At 37.3% G+C, this 15863-nt stretch overlaps 1 protein-coding gene across 16 annotated transcripts in view; it reads left to right on the top strand.

Moving 5' to 3' along the window:
• Erc2 (ELKS/RAB6-interacting/CAST family member 2) overlaps positions 1–15863 on the top strand; it is an 882113-nt gene that overhangs the window by 451686 nt on the left and 414564 nt on the right. For all 16 annotated transcript variants that reach the window (XR_009227574.1, XR_009227575.1, XR_009227577.1 and 13 more), the window contains one exon: positions 488–681. Coding sequence is in view for 12 of the 16 variants with exons in the window: in XM_058582164.1 (XP_058438147.1) it covers positions 488–681 (194 nt within the window). In the remaining 4 variants the exon portion in view is untranslated. The remainder of the gene's footprint in view (positions 1–487; positions 682–15863) is intronic.

The following is a 15863-nucleotide window of genomic DNA, read 5'->3' as shown; positions in this document are numbered from 1 at the left end:
TGCTCAAAGATCAGTCAACCAGTCTCTTCTATGTTACCTGGCTCTACATAGGCCCTTGATGGATCTTGGAAAACAACTTAATATGTTTAATATGTGCTGCTTAAGTTCTCTGCATTGGAAATGTGAGAAATTGAATTGTCTTGGTTCTGCTTGCCAAATGAGCAGTAATGAAGACACCAGAGTCTCTAAACCCACCTATGCCCCACTTTTTAGTGGAAAGAAAAGCCCAAAGTAGCACCTTTTAATGGACCAAAATATCAATAAAGAAAGGAATTCCCTATATGAAACTAACATAATTTTAAATCAACATTTTCTAAGGTAACTGGAATTGTGTGATATTCTCATTTTGCCTTCTCACTGACAGAATACCCATAACTCTTGTTGGTTATTTTGTCTCTAAAGTTAATTTCTGGGCCATTGGTGGCTACAATATCTACTGTTATAAATTGTTGTCTTAACTACATTCTTTAAAAATGTAATGTTGAAGGCACATAATATTGAAGATGACTCCAGGATGAACCCTGAGTTTGCAGACCGACTAAAACAGCTTGATAAAGAGGCATCTTACTACCGTGATGAATGTGGCAAGGCCCAAGCCGAAGTGGACCGGTTGCTGGAGATCCTCAAAGAGGTGGAAAATGAAAAGAATGACAAGGACAAGAAGATCGCAGAACTTGAGAGGTAAGTTTTACAGACATGTGAACTGTCAGTGCTGAGTGAGCACTGATGACTTGGTTGTCCATTTCAGGTTGTGGTTAGATTTAGAATGCACATTTGCACGCTCGGATTACAAGTTGGAAACATGTTATATACGAGGAATATGGCATGATAAGAGATGATGTTGTTTCTATGGGATACCAAGAAAGTAATTGGCTTATCTTTTGAAGGATTATGTACTTCTTCAGTGTTTAAAGAAATAGTGGTTGCCTTTCTTGAGTGATGTTTGTCTGTTCTAGCATTTGTGCCAGCAGTGTACATAAAAATTTGACTACCTGAAACCTCTGTTCTTTCCCATTAAAGATGAACAGTTGTGGTGTATGGTTTGTCTTGAGCAAAAGAATATGGAAGAATACAATTGGGAATTCTTCACTCAAGATAGGAGGAAGGGAAGGGAGCTGATATCTTTTGGATGTCTTTTGGCACATTACAGCAATTTCATCCTTGGGATTTATCTTTTGAGAGGATCTTATAGCACTTGGAAAATAAATATGCTTGAATAGGGCCTACATGATAGCAAATTCTGTCTGAACACAAGGAGGGTTGTATCAGGGTTCCAAAGTATTTAGATTTTCAGATAAATCATATCCATATTATATTCATGTGTAGTGGGATCTCTAAAAATAAGCTTCCTATCAATGCTTTTTCCTATATTTCATATATGGGAAGAACTTTCTGAATAATCTTACGTAATTCCATAACCTCTAAGGATTTCTCATTGGTTCAGCAATAAGGCAGAATTTGTCTTTCTTAGATTCAGTCCATATGGAAGAGATCAACAAAGTTTGAATAAATCAGTGAATGTTTGCCAGGTCTGATCAAGACACTTGTGAGGCCCTAAAGGACTTCAAGATATATGCAAAGTAGCTCTTTGTGGCCTTGCAGAAAGATGATGGACTTTAGCAAAAGAAAGACCAGGGTTCATATTTTGTGTTGGCTTTATGCTAGCTGTGTGGCCTTGAATCTTTTTGGAAATGAATCTCTAATAGCCTTTTAAGATGTGTTATGCTTTGCAAGCACCTAGTCCCCATGCAAGAAGATGAAATGATGTTTATATCATTATTATTAACAGTTGAATGCTAAAAAAATATTTAGTATTAAGTGGCTCTGTACGTAATGTATAGGTTATTTGCAATAAAATTTCAACAACTTTTTCAAATATTAAATTAATTAATAATTTCTTTCAATACCCTTAGCCTAAGTTTAATGATGATCAGGTAATTTTGGTTCAGTGTGACCAATCTTAGTAAGGAAGGCAAGAACCTCTTTCATCTTGAGGCCACCAAACAAATAAAGTTCTTAAGGATTCTGTTTTCATTTAAAAATGTGGGAATGTTCTGCCAGTCTACTGATTCTTAAAAAGCTGGGGACACTGTTGATTTTAGATATATCTATCTACATGACTATTTTGAAATTATATTTCAGGGCCACAGTTTTTCTAAAACAGCTACCATGAGATCACAGGGAAGTTATCTGTGTCTTTTTTATTGGTGAGAAAACAAAGACCTCAAAAAGTTGAGTGACCTTCTGGAGATTGGTCCCATGGTCAGAAAGATGAAAAACTATAACATTATAGTTATAACATTATGTTTCTGGACTGACTTCTCATCCACTGCTCTGAGAAGCAGTGAGCCCTATGGCAGATATCCTAGATAATAATACCAATAGTATTAAAAATAGCAATTATAATCATAATGATAGAGTCAGTATATTTTATGCTTAGTGAGCTAGATAGTCTGCTAAACACTTAAGCTGCAATAGGGTATACATTTAATCTTACCCATAACACAGAAACTATCACGATCTCCATTTTATAGATGAGAAATTATGACATATACAGATTAAGTAACTTTCTTAAAGATTGCAGAACTTGTAAGGTTCAAAGTCGGGATTTGAACCCAGGAACAACAGAGGAGATACTGAGAACAATCCCTTCCACCAATGGGCCAAAATGGAGAAACGAGTCCAGCAGTGCCAAGCAACCTACTGAGAGCCCTTCCTGAGCAGGCATTGCAGGGCAACCACAAGAGATCTGCCTTTTCTTTATTAAACCAGCTCCCCAGAACTGTAATTGAAAATAAGGATTTAACTACTATAAACATTTACATATAAATACCTTAATTGTCTAGTTGGGCAAACAGGTCTTAGCTAGACACTATTGCCATTAAATCATCAAGAATATTCACAGTTTTATTTCTTCAATATGGAATGCATTAAAGCAGCAGTGATTTTTACAGGCATTTATCTTTATGTACTTTCTGCACATTTTCTTTATCTTTGCCTTTGCCTCTCCTTAAAGCTGATGCCTCCCAGGCTCTGTAATTCATAAAACGTGTGGTGGGACTTGACTCTGTCCCAGGTCTCTGCCTGCCTGTGTCTTGGGTCCAGCAGCAGAACGTAGTCTGGGAAATGTCTGAGCCCCAGCTCCAGCATAGCCCCTAGGGAGGCGGGGGTGGAGATCTAGAGGGGAAGCATCTTGGTAAAAGGAGGACTAAGCTTTGGCCTGCCTTTCTGAAGCATGATCTGCTGGGCTACATGTGTATTCCGACTAAAACATCTTCCTTGAGTTGTCAGGCAGTTGCTTCTACATTTGCTGGCTTAAAGTACAAAATTCATACCTCATAATGTGGGAACTAAAGATTTCTTAGCAATATGATATAGATCTCCATTTTGGAGTCATTGAGAGAAGGGCTTACAATTAAGTTTATTATTTTGAAAACCAAAATATTTATCTTGAAATAAATTTTTGGTCTCTGGCTTATAATGTGACCTACCAGAGTGAAAGGGCCTTTTAAAAAGCAACTTGTATTCTAAAATATGACAAAACTTCAGTCACATACAACAAGAGGTACAGGATTAGGAGTAACTCAAATGATACTGGCCTGCTTCTCTCTGAGGGCAGTTTGTTTGTTTTTATTCTGCTAATCATCTCACAATGGACATGTTCCTAAAAGCAGATGGCTGGCATTTACCTCTTAAATTCTGTTCAAATGGTATTTTTCATCAACCATTAAAGATCTTTTTAAGGTGCACACTGCTCTAGTGTGGTCCCATATGCACTTCTGCCTGTAAACTCTTGTACTTGATTCTGACAGCCCAGTTGGAAGCTTCTGCCTTTGACTAGAGGCTGCAAAGGTGGAGGACCTTGAGTATATCCCTGAGAGTTGGTCAAAAGCGGTCTGATGTTTTGTTTCATCACCAATGCCAGAATCATAACCATGTAGCTAATTAAACCTTAGAGACACTGAAATATGTGGCGCTTCTGTATCAGTGCCCTTCAAGGTCTCTGAGTTCTATTTAAAGTTTCAGAATTAATCCTGTGGTGCCTTAGGGGAAAGAGAGAAGTTAATAGAGTCTGTCAAACAAGACCTACTGCCACTGGATTTCTTGCATCCCACCCATGGGAAAGGATCAGTCAGGTTACTTTTCATGTAATTATCTTAAATCTGTTGGGGGATTTTGTCTGTATTTGACTAGAAGATGGGGAATGCCCAAATTGAGTCCTCTATCACAATTCCTCCCTGCAGTGGCGGGGTCCCAAGGGCTTCTTCTCGTAAGACATACCATCAGACTGGAAAACAGGGTACCACTTAATTATCTGGATGGAGTACTAATGCCGCCAGACATTTGGACATTGAGAAATGATTTTAGGTGCCTAACAGAACCTTATCTAAGGTTGAAAGAGAAACTATTATTTTTCCTTCTGATTTGCTCAATAATGTGCTGACATAATTTCCTTGATGCCTTTTAGAACTCTTTTCAAAACATAAACTTAAACTTTGTTATTATTTCTAAAGTATGATAATGTGTTCTGAAAGTTCCATAGCACATGGAAGAAACTTGATAGAGTTCTTTTTGTTTTGATATACACTCTTCTTGCTGAGTAATTTCCACTTATGCTCATTAATGTATTTGAAGGAATTTCTTTAAATCAAGTGGCAGATGGCTGTATACTATCTCTGACGACCTTTTGGGGAGGACCATGAATGTCATGGATGCTTTTGAGAATTTGATGAAAACTAGGAATTTTTGGAAAAGGCAGCTAACTCTTAAATGTGTGCTTGCTATTTTAGTTTAGGATTCCCTAAATTGGCCATGGACCTTAGCCTAATTACCTCTGATCTGAAGGATTTGAAATGACAGCTGGGCCCAGTATTGCTGAAGTCTCCACCATGACCTAACTCATTTTTGATCAACTGTACATTTATGATCACAAAACACTTTGTAGAGAGATCTCAGATATGAGGGATTATCAAATCATCACTTTCACATGTGTTTAATATTGAATTTTAGCTTTGATTTTTAATCATTCTAGTCAAATACTGTTTTCACTTGAAATGTTCTAGCATAGGCTTTATCCTAAAGATTTATTGTTTTTCCTTCCTATGTGAAATACTTAAAATTACTTATAAACAGTGTGGAATGGTGAGGTTCCACTGAGCAGATAGCTGGTAAAGTGTTTATCCACTGTGTTTTGGCAAAGGGTATATTATAGATTAACGAGAAATATTCACTATGTTCCTGTGGGAGCCTGGAAGATGAACATGACATTTTTCTTTTAATTTTTGTTTATCATTAGAGACTACTGTTTTGATTGATTAGAAGGACATATTAGACATTTTTTGTGCTTATAAATTAAGCATCTGGATATTCTCAGTGATGAAGTCGGAATCCCATTTCACAACTGAGAAATATTACTCTTAGTTTGGAACTTACTCTGCTGTCTCTCAGAAGGCTGACGGGCAGGTGGTACCCCACCAGCAGCCCTCCTCACAAAGCCTTTGATCATTGCTTAGGTAGAGCACTCTGTGAACATCTAGGAAGGAAATCTTTGAACTAAAAGCCAAACTGCTCAGCTCCTTTTGTTTTTCAGAGATAAAGGAAAAATATCTCATAGTATATAACCATTCAGTGTACTGGTTCATATAAAAATTCCTCTCAGTTTAGTGCTTACTTACCACCAGTTCTAACACCTTAGTAATTAACCATTTCTGTTTATTAAACAATAAAAGTTTATATTCACACAGATAGGAACTTTCTCTAGCCCTTCAGAAAGTATGCTGATACCATCTCTGGTTGGTATCAGTGCTTGCTATTATTGTACTTAGAAGAGCAGGTACCAGTTTCTTAAGTATGATAGTTAATAGAAGAGCTTACAGTTTGTGCCCAGGGCTTCTGGGGGGTGATATCCGATAAAAGTTGCTTTATTATCCTTTGTTTGGTTATAAAACCTGCTAATATGACATCTGTTGGCTGTATGTTTAAAACTAATGTGTTTCCTTCCTTTTATTCTCTTTTGCTATCCCTTTTCCTTTCTGCTTATCCTCAAAATTGCTGCTTTCACCCTTGCTCCAATCAGCTTGAGTTTCAGGTCAGTACTTTCAGTTTTTCTCCTAACCGCCTTTCCCTCCTAAGCTCAATTTATTGCTTGCACTTGTTTAACAACACATTTCTGAAATGGTTTTCCTCTGGCCACCACATTTTTTTCCCATTTCCATCCCATGCCTCGTGAAGGTTTATTTTATGAGAAGGCCGTATAGGTGGGAAAAGCAAAGAAGAAGGAGAAAATAAATCACTGTTGGATTATTTGATAAATTTGATTCCTGGATTATAAAATAAAACCATCGTGATAATTCCCTAATGCATGCCTCCTGAACAGTTTGAAAATCTGCATGACGACACAGTGTGAATCTGTGGAAAAACAAAATGCAAGATGCTAAATTTAACCTGGGAGAACAAAAGATCCCTCCATGACCGCAGCAACTTAAAAGCTAAATTTAATAGTGCAAACCATTCAGACTTTTCGATAAATAAATCACTGTGATTTGAAAGATTTATAATACTTTTTAAAAGTCACTTTAAAAAATTATCAGTGTGTTAGTAACATATTGTACACACATGTTATTTCCTGTCATTGTTTTGGTTTTAACTTTTTAACTTCATTTTTATTAGCCAGAAGATATACTTTAATTACCTAGGACATAGCATATGGAACCAAATGTCAAACTAGATTCATTGTTGACTATGTGTGTACCCCGATATTAAGAAGCGAAATGGATGTTTTGCTTGAAAATGCATCCCAGATTTGATTTCTCTAATATAAAAGGCTCAACGCAATAATTTCCTTTTCCTTAATTCCAGGAAGACTTCACTTTCTGATAGCACACAATAATAGTTAATGATTTCTTCATCATTCAATTAATGAGTTTACTAATAGATGTTCATTGTATGATTTAGAGCTATTTATAGGCTTCAAAAAAAGAAAGTCTTAGGTTTGGAGTGTAGCTCAGTGGAAGAGTGTAGGAATCATAGGCCTTGAAATCAGTCTCCTGCAATCCAGAGAAACGGAAACAAAACATACAGAAAAAAAAAAAAAAGGAAAAAGAAAGCTTAAATTTGTAGTCTATTGACTACTCTAAAAAAGTTGCTCTTTTTGAGAGGTACAGTATAATTTTTTCCTCATCTTGATGCAAGGTCTGTATGTTTTATTCTGTCTTATCCCCTAAGCTACCAATCAGTGCATTTACTTCGGCAGCAAATAATCTCAAAACAAGGACTCCTGCTCAAAGACCAGTTTTGTCCCATCACAAGCTCCCGATCATGGTGGCTCACAGTTCTTGACTTTTTCTCCACTGTTCCTACATACTGTGTTGCACACTCCACAGGAACTGCCTGAACTCCACCGTGCAGAAGGAAGATCTACTTTCAAATGTTTCACCAGCAGAGGTTTAATTAGATATTAGAAGCATAGCTCTACAGAATTACTCTCACCGAAAACCTAATGTCTTCTGGAACAGACCGAATCTGGTGCAGAAATCCAGCCATCATAATGGAAGGTAGTTAGGAGGCTTGGGCACATGATATCCAAACCTTTGCTTCAAGTTCTGGATCCACTCATTTAGTGAAGCTTTAAGCTTTCTCCTTGCTTTTTATTTATTTATTTTTCTTTCTCCTTTGCCTTCTTTTTGCTGCTGCTAACCTGTACCTCACAATATTGAAATCCTTTAGACCGGGTCCTCTTTTGATCTCATACCTCAGGCCCCCTACCTGGTCCTTCAGTTTTTTATTGATGTTCTGCTGTGTTTCTTATGCACCAGGAACTTGGCTGGTGGTACTTAGTTTTCTCCTATTTTATGGTGAATGAACATAAGTTCTGACTTTCAGAAGGTACAGTTCAGGGGTAGGCTGGTAGGGGTTCTGTGTAACCAGTGGTTCTCTGGGTAAAAGGGCTGGGTGTGCAGAATGGGTTTGGTAAAATATACTTGCCAGATCCAGCTGGATAATCTATAGGGGTTAAGTCAAGGTTCAGATCATTCCAACGTAATTTAACCTGTTGCCTCAAATGAACATAATAGAGAAAATATGCAATCCTTGTGAATAATCTCTAGTTATATTTTTATTGTAAGAGGAATTGGGCACCCCTGTCCTGCTGGAAACAAAAAGTCTGTAGAATCTTGGAAGCTTTCTTGAACTTTGACAAGTTTCCACAGTTAACTATACATTTTTCCCCCCAAGCACTTCCAGTTTTATCAGTTAAAATAAAATGAAATGTAACAATTGAATTGAGTGCATCCAGGATCTCTGGCCCATATGCTTTCTTTGTATGCCTTACAGTTGAGACACATATGTGTATGTGCATGCATACATATATATGTGTGTGTATGTATATACAAATATCAGGGATTATAGAAAAATCTTGTGTGATCTTTCTCATCAATAGAAGTTTGTGACCTGCCCTGCATGTTCCTACCTCCTAATCTGAGGTTTTAAACTTTGAAAACTCTGGGGCTTTTTTTAATGTGCTGTGGGCTCCATGGGAAGTTCTTCACTCCAAGAGCTTTCTTAGGTAATCTCATTTCCTTTTCAAACTCTGTGTGTACTCTTTCTTAAATTCAGGTGGACAGGTATTAAGTATTGGGTTTGGTAAAATGCAAATGTCATATTCTAAACCTGCTCAAGTCTGCACTTCAGTAAATTCCATTTCTGTCAAGAATCTCTTTTATTCAAGCTTTATATACAAGCTGGAGAGGTTTAACAGGATCCCTGCATTGCAATCAGGGAGAGGGTTGATGTGAAGCTTGCTCACTTCTAGGAACTCTTTGTGAGATTAGCATGTGACTTATGACAGATGAGGTTATCTCTATAAAAGAATGCAGGAATTGAGTTTTTTTTTTTTTTTTAAAGAACAAATATCCTCTGGGATTCAGTTCAAAATCCTGCCAGAGAATCAACCAAACAAAACCAGAAGGCTTGGGCCTCTCCCAGGCTCTCCCATCCCCCAGTTTACTCTGGATCTTGGGTCAGCCATTTCCTTGTTTGGGCCTCAGTGTCCCTTCTTGGAGAGGAAGGAGCCCTGTTTGGGGCAAATCCTCTGGGATCCACCCTGCACATGTGCATCACATGTCTGACGGGTGGGGGCCCAGGGGGTGGTTGGTGATGGGCCTCATGCATTTCCCTGCAAGCAGGCTCACACTGATGGCTGGCGCCTGGCAGCAGGCGTGAGCTCATTGTTACAGAGTCACTTCAAACACTTCTACGAAAATAAACTCTTTGTGATGTTTCCCCAAAGTTGAACACTGTGCTCTCAATCCCTCATTCTTTGAGCAAAAGATGAAGTCACTCCTCCCAGACCTCAGAGGCCCGTTTCCCAAGGAAATAATGAAAAACACCTTGTCCAGAGCATCCTCTTACTGTCCTGCAATTTGGTAGGGTCAATTGTTTGCCCCATTTCCTCCACACATACATAGTGAGTACCTACTGTGTGAGAGGCTGGGTACTACACACTGACTTGGCATTTCCAAAGAATAGCTGATGAAAAACTGACCAAACCATAATCATGTAAGAAATGCTACATATGATGTTTTCCATTTTATATTCATGATGCATGATGATGATAATAATAATAATAACAGGAGCAGCAGCAATAGCAATAATATATTTTATATAGTGTGGTAAAATGTACTTACCAGATCCAGTTGGATGATCTATAGCGATTAAGTCAAGGTTCAGATCATTCCAACATAATTTAACCTGTTGCCTCAAATGAACATGATAATGTGCAATCATTGTGAATAATCTCTGGTTATGTTTTTAGCGTAAGAGGAAATAGTATATTAACTTAAGTGCCAGCACTAGACTGATCACATTTTACACAGTATTCACTTCTCATAACAACTGAGTTTTTATTAGACAAGAGGAAACTGGAGTTCATGAAAGTTGGATATTTTGCTCAGGTTAATACAGCTAGTAAGTAAACAAATGTGTGTGTGTGTGTGTGGGGGGGGCTCCCCCAAAGTCAGTCTTTCTGCTTTACATATTAGTTCTTATGCCACTCCTGGTGTGATTACACAATAAAAGCTCTGAGAAGACCTGCAATAAAGAATCTGTGCTGTTTTGTTCAACCTGCAGTTTTGCAAATATGGTTCATAGACTATATTCCATGAAGCATTTGGGGAAAAACCATCCTGCCTGCTGTGCAACCAACCTTTCTCTTCATTCTGAGATTTTCTATTACCCTGGTTTTTCTTGTACAGATCCTGCCTCTCAAGGGCCAGGTGTTATCTCTCCTTCTCAGCCATCCCTCAGTCTGCTGGCCTGATCTCTGTGTCTGTGCAGCATGTCATGCCCTATTCTAAAGATGCCAGTTTTGCTCTTGAATGTTGATGAATAGATGACTGATAAACGAAACAACTTTTTCTAGCTTTTTATCTCACTTTCTACCTTTTATTTCTTCCTTATTCTCAGTTCCCAGAGAGAGTTGCTGGTGGGCTCTTTCTGGAGGCTTGAATTGACAGCAATGGCTAGAAAACCTAGCTTCAGACAGGAAGCCCAAAGAAAAGATGATTGCTTTTCTGTCAGGCTGCAGCCTGAAAGTTCAGGCGAAATAACCCACCACCACCACCACAAAAGAGGGGAACAGATCTCTGTCTGAACTATTCTCATCACCCCCCTACCCTCCTGTTTCCTTCTTCCTCTTCCCCTTCTTCCTATATTATTCATTGAAATCCTTCTTTGTGGAAGGGTCTGTACTCAGTGTTGGGGATATGGCAGGAAAACAGATATGACCCTTCCCCTTGCCAATTCAAAGACCAACATTTCCTATAAGGAAGGATTTGACCACTAAAAAAAAAATAATTTGTCCTGTTTATACTAATAACTGGAAAAACTGGGTTTCAGGTGTGGTTTTCCCCCCGCTTTCCTGTTAGGGTGAAAGGGGTTATCCACAGGTCAAAAAACCATTTCCCTCTTTAAAGCTGCCTTATACTAATGCTGACATTTCTGGTGAAGTGTCAGAAAATTTTATGCCCAAGCAAAACTGGTAGAAAGCCAGAAATTGGCTGATTTTGCTTTGGGTGCAGATATTTTATTGGGGATGGAAAAAAAGTTGTTTTCCCTGATTTACAGCCCCTGCAAACATGAAGTCGGGTCTATATTTAGAATTGGTTTTGAACCTTTGAGGCGGAGCCAGGGGTGGGTGCTTGCACCTTTCCAATCCTGGCCTGGGTGGAACTTGCCATGGCTAATGTTTTGCTGAGACAGCTCTGATTTATAGAACGAGGGCTTTATACTTCGTATTGTTTTTCCCTTTGATTTTGCTTGAGCTGCTGCTCTGCTGATCTTTCTGTACCCTCAGAAATGGGGAAGACCGAAGGAACACAAAGGCATTGCACTTGAAATGTTTTTCTGCACAGTGTTTCTGAGGTTTCCTGGAGATGAGTAAAGCCATTCTCAACTTGCAAATCCATTGCAACAACATCAGCAAAATCAAGAGGTCATCCCAGGTAGGCCTGATAAGTCCTGGACCACCAATAAGAGATACCAAAATTGGTAGAGTTATTCATCCATCTGGTTTCCACCCCCCACCCCCAAAAAACCTTTCTGTGTTCTTCCACTCCTCTTGGCTTTCAGTTGGTACTACCATATGGATGAATATCAGCAAATAGTAAATCTCTCAAGATATGTTAACCTTTTCTGTAAATGTTTAGAAGGGAAAAGGAATTCTAAAAAAATAGTTTCTCAGTATTATTATAAATCACTTTTTAGAAAAATAATATCTTATTTCCTTTATATGGCTTTTCTTATGAAATGTGAATTCTATCACTTCATTACCCATAAGACTAGCTCAAATTGTAGGGAAATCAGTGACCGAGACTTTCTTCCATATTGGGTGAAGGTGCTTGGAATTTCCACACTGCATAATGTCATATTTTTGTGAAAACAATGTTTTAGGGTGAACCAATTGAAAAGTGAGTGGATAAAGTGCAACTGTCTCTGAAGTAAATATACTATTCTTATATCTAACAAAGATTTTGGAAATTTTCATTATGGGGATTCTGATGATTTTAATATCTGCCACTCTTTCATTTTACTTCAACTCAAATGAGTACTATATGTTTGAAAATGAACCACAATTTATTTATATCTATCTATATATAATTTTTTAGTTACAGATGGACACAATATCTTTATTTTATTTGTTTTTATTTTTATGTGGTGCTGGGGATCTAATCCAGTGCCTCATGCATGCTAGGCAAGCACTCTACCACTGAGCTTCCACCCTGACCTCTGAGCCACAATATTAAACTGAGTAAATGTCAAAAATAAAAATTGGCTGAAATTGGCAAATTTTTGCAAGGGTTCACTTGTTTTTATTAAAGAATAAGGAAAAAGTTATCTTTTTTAAAAAAAACTTTATAGCTCCTGCAAACATAAAGTAAATTCTATAGAATTATTCTTGTATCAAAATTTGAATTGTGGGAACTATAAACGAAGCTTGGAAATAGAAATAAATTTCCCCTTGAAAAGTCTGTGACTTTCTTTTTTTCAGTACAAGAGTGGTGAGAGTTATATTTTTATTTTAGCTTCCAGCATTTTTTAGATTGTTAATATTGTTAATATAAGCATTGCTCTTTAGAGTATCTACAGAACTGTATGTACAAAATTTGCACTTTATAACATTTTCTCCAATAAATAGTACAAAGTCTGATTCTCACAGTATTTTCAAGACATGCGCTGTTTCTTGTAATACCCCATCTATAATTATGAAGACACAATCATGAATATTTTAATGTTGGGTGCAAGTAGAATTTTATACAGAGAATTGATTTGCAAACTTTTACTTCAGGCCCTGGGAAAATTCCTCTTTTATGAAAACAGCCACCACCTTTTTCAAATGGGAACATTTAGTAACAGCAGATTTGTCCATTGGCCTTTGGTGTTGGGCAACTGGAATCTTCCTGTGGCTGAATAGATCTTGATGTGATGTGTGAGTTGAAGTGTAAGAGAGTGGTTTTAAATTTAACTTCAGACCTCTCTGCTGTTTAATCATATGTCAGTTTGATGGTTCCAAGGACAGCATGATACGTTGCTCAAAGATAATTACTGTGGAGGGAATGAGTTGGTTATAATAATGAATAACCAGAGGATCTTCTGATAACCTGTGGTGAATGGACCTTGGTGAGAAACACTCACTGAGTAATTGGCAGATAGGTGTCCTATCACTCTGTTGAGTGTGGGTGCTTTTGCACCACCCAAGTACACAAAGTAGGGGCTCTTTAGGGATTCCTGAGCAGATAAAGAAGCTCTGCTCTTGAATTTCATGCATGTTGTTTCTCCCAGACCTGTTATTACTTTATGATAATATTTCACTCCTAATTCAGGCTATTTGAGCTGTTACCTGTTGTTAAGACTGTTAAATGTAGAAAAGTAAATAAACTGCATTCTGAAAAACAACATCATCATTGCTATAGCACTTGAGACATGTCTTTAAGCCATTTTCTGTGTCTGTAAGATGGAGACAGCTATTTTATAGCTCATTCCATATGGGCTTGTGGCCAGGATACACACTCAGATTGGAGCACAGCCCTAGTGCTTAGTAGATGTTCACTAAGTGGAACTGGTTGTAGTTGTCATGATTATGGCTGTGCTAAAGCTTTTCATGAAAGAGTAACAGGGGAGAGTGGAGAATGATACACAAGAGAAGCGGGAGATGAACCTGTTAAGGCAGCCTTCATTGTTTACTTAGTTGCAAAAATCTGAGGGGCTAGAATAAAACCTTTAGACCCACCCACCCCCAAGCCATAGAAAGATTTCTTTTTTCTAACAGAAAGATTGGAAACAATATCATTTTGCTGAATGCTGTTTTTTTCTCTCAAGAATGTGAATAAGTAAACATAGAAAACTCCTGCATATTGAAAAATAATTTTTATATATAAATATGTAAACTCATACTTGTTTGTCTGATATAAGGACACATTTTAGATTTTTCTGGAAATATGTAGCCAGGATTCAGCTGTCTATATTCATATATAAAAAGATTGATTTGAGGGGCTGGGATTGTGGCTCAGCGGTAGAGTACTCGCCTCGAACGAGCGGGATCCGGGTTCGATCCTCAGCACCACATAAAAATAAAGGCATTGTGTTGTGTCCATCTACACCTAAAAAATAAATATTTTTTAAAAAAAGATTGATTTGAATTAGAGGCTACATATTTGGAGCCTATTTAGAGGCTACATTGAATTAGAGGCTACATAATTAGAGGCTACATATCCAACTGTGTTCCTTCATCCATTTATTTCTTTTCTTCTTTGCCTTATTCAATTTCACCAAGTAGTAATTGAATGCTTTCTCTGTGCCAGGCCTGTGGTGTGACTAAGATCATCCCCAGAAGCAGTATCATGAGATCAGAAAAGATTGATAGTTTTTAATATTATGTTCATACAAATGATATCATGTAATATACAGTGCTGTGCACCTTGGATTTTTTTTTTCACCTTTAACAAACTATCTTTGAGATCTTTCCATATTTGTACACAAAAATTTTCCATTCCTTTTTACCTCTGCACAATACTCCATTGTATCAGTCTCCTCCTGATGATATTTTAAGTTGTTTGAGTCGTATAGAGTGCTATAATTAATACTTATGAATAGACTTAATTTCATATGTGTATGAATGTATGTTTAGGATAAATTCCTAGATGTGGAATGAGTAGGATAGTATGCTTCTAATTTTGCTAGATTTTGCCACTTGCCCTCTACAGAATCTGACCATTTCTAGTTCCATCAGTGGTTTTGTAAGATGCCTCTTGCATTAACTCTGCAAAGACAGTGTATTTTTCAAACTTTTTTTGTCATTATTAACATGAAATGTGAAAAATGGTATTTAAGTGGAGTTCTTTTTTTTTAACATAGTTCTGATTTTTAAAAAATCTCTTTACAAGTTAAGATGGACATATTTAAATGTGTTTATACTTTGTCATATTCTTTTTGTTGGTCTTCTGTATTTGTAGGAGCTCTTTATGCATTCCGAAAATTATCCATTTGTTTATGATATGAGGTTTTAAATGCTCTTTACCACTTTGTTATTTTTATTTTATTTTGCTAATGGTGGTTTCATTATATAGTTCTTTTTGAAAATTATTTTTATGTAGTCAAACATATTCAGTCTTTAAAAAATATATTTTCTGAACTTTTCATCATAGTCACAAACTCTTCCTACACTGTAATATTGTGAGAATAATGGTCCTGTGGTTTCTTTTAGTATTTTTATGGTTTTTGTCTGTTCTGGCTGCTATAACAAAATTCCATAAGTATTTTGCTGGGTAGCTTAAAAATAATAGAAGTTTATTTTTCATAGTTCTGGAAAGTGAAAAATCCAAGCTTAAAGTGCTGGCAGAGTTTGTCTATGGTGAGGACCTGCTTTCTGGGTAGACAGAGACTTATTACTCTGTCCTTACAAGGGACAAGAAACAAGCAAACTTTCTCCTGTAGGCTTCTTTTGTAGGGGCACTAATCCCATTCCTAATCACTTCCCTAAAAACCCCACACCTCAAGCCATCACCTTAGGGGTTAGGATTTCAGGATATGCATATTTGGGAGGACACAAAACATTCCTTTAGTATGTTTATGGTCTGCTTTTCTGCATTTAAGTCTTTGAACCATCTGGAATTTATCTTAGTCTAAGGTATGAAGTATGGATGTAGCTTTATTTTTTTCCTAGGTCAAGCGAAGTTTAAATGTCACTTCCTTCTTTTGCCATTCACTGGAGGCAAGCCAGTACAGGGTAGGTTTGTGTGTTACAAGTTCATGGAGCTTCCCCCTTGAACATGGAGCGTACTCTTAATTGCTGGTTCAAAATCTGCCTTTCA

Source organism: Marmota monax, unplaced genomic scaffold (genome assembly GCF_021218885.2).
Source record: "Marmota monax isolate L192 unplaced genomic scaffold, Marmota_monax_Labrador192_F-V1.1 WCK01_AAM20220418_F8-fsc00042, whole genome shotgun sequence".
NCBI lineage: Eukaryota > Metazoa > Chordata > Mammalia > Rodentia > Sciuridae > Marmota > Marmota monax.
The sequence above is the reverse complement of the archived record's forward strand: the minus strand, read 5'-3'. Positions and strand labels throughout refer to the sequence as shown.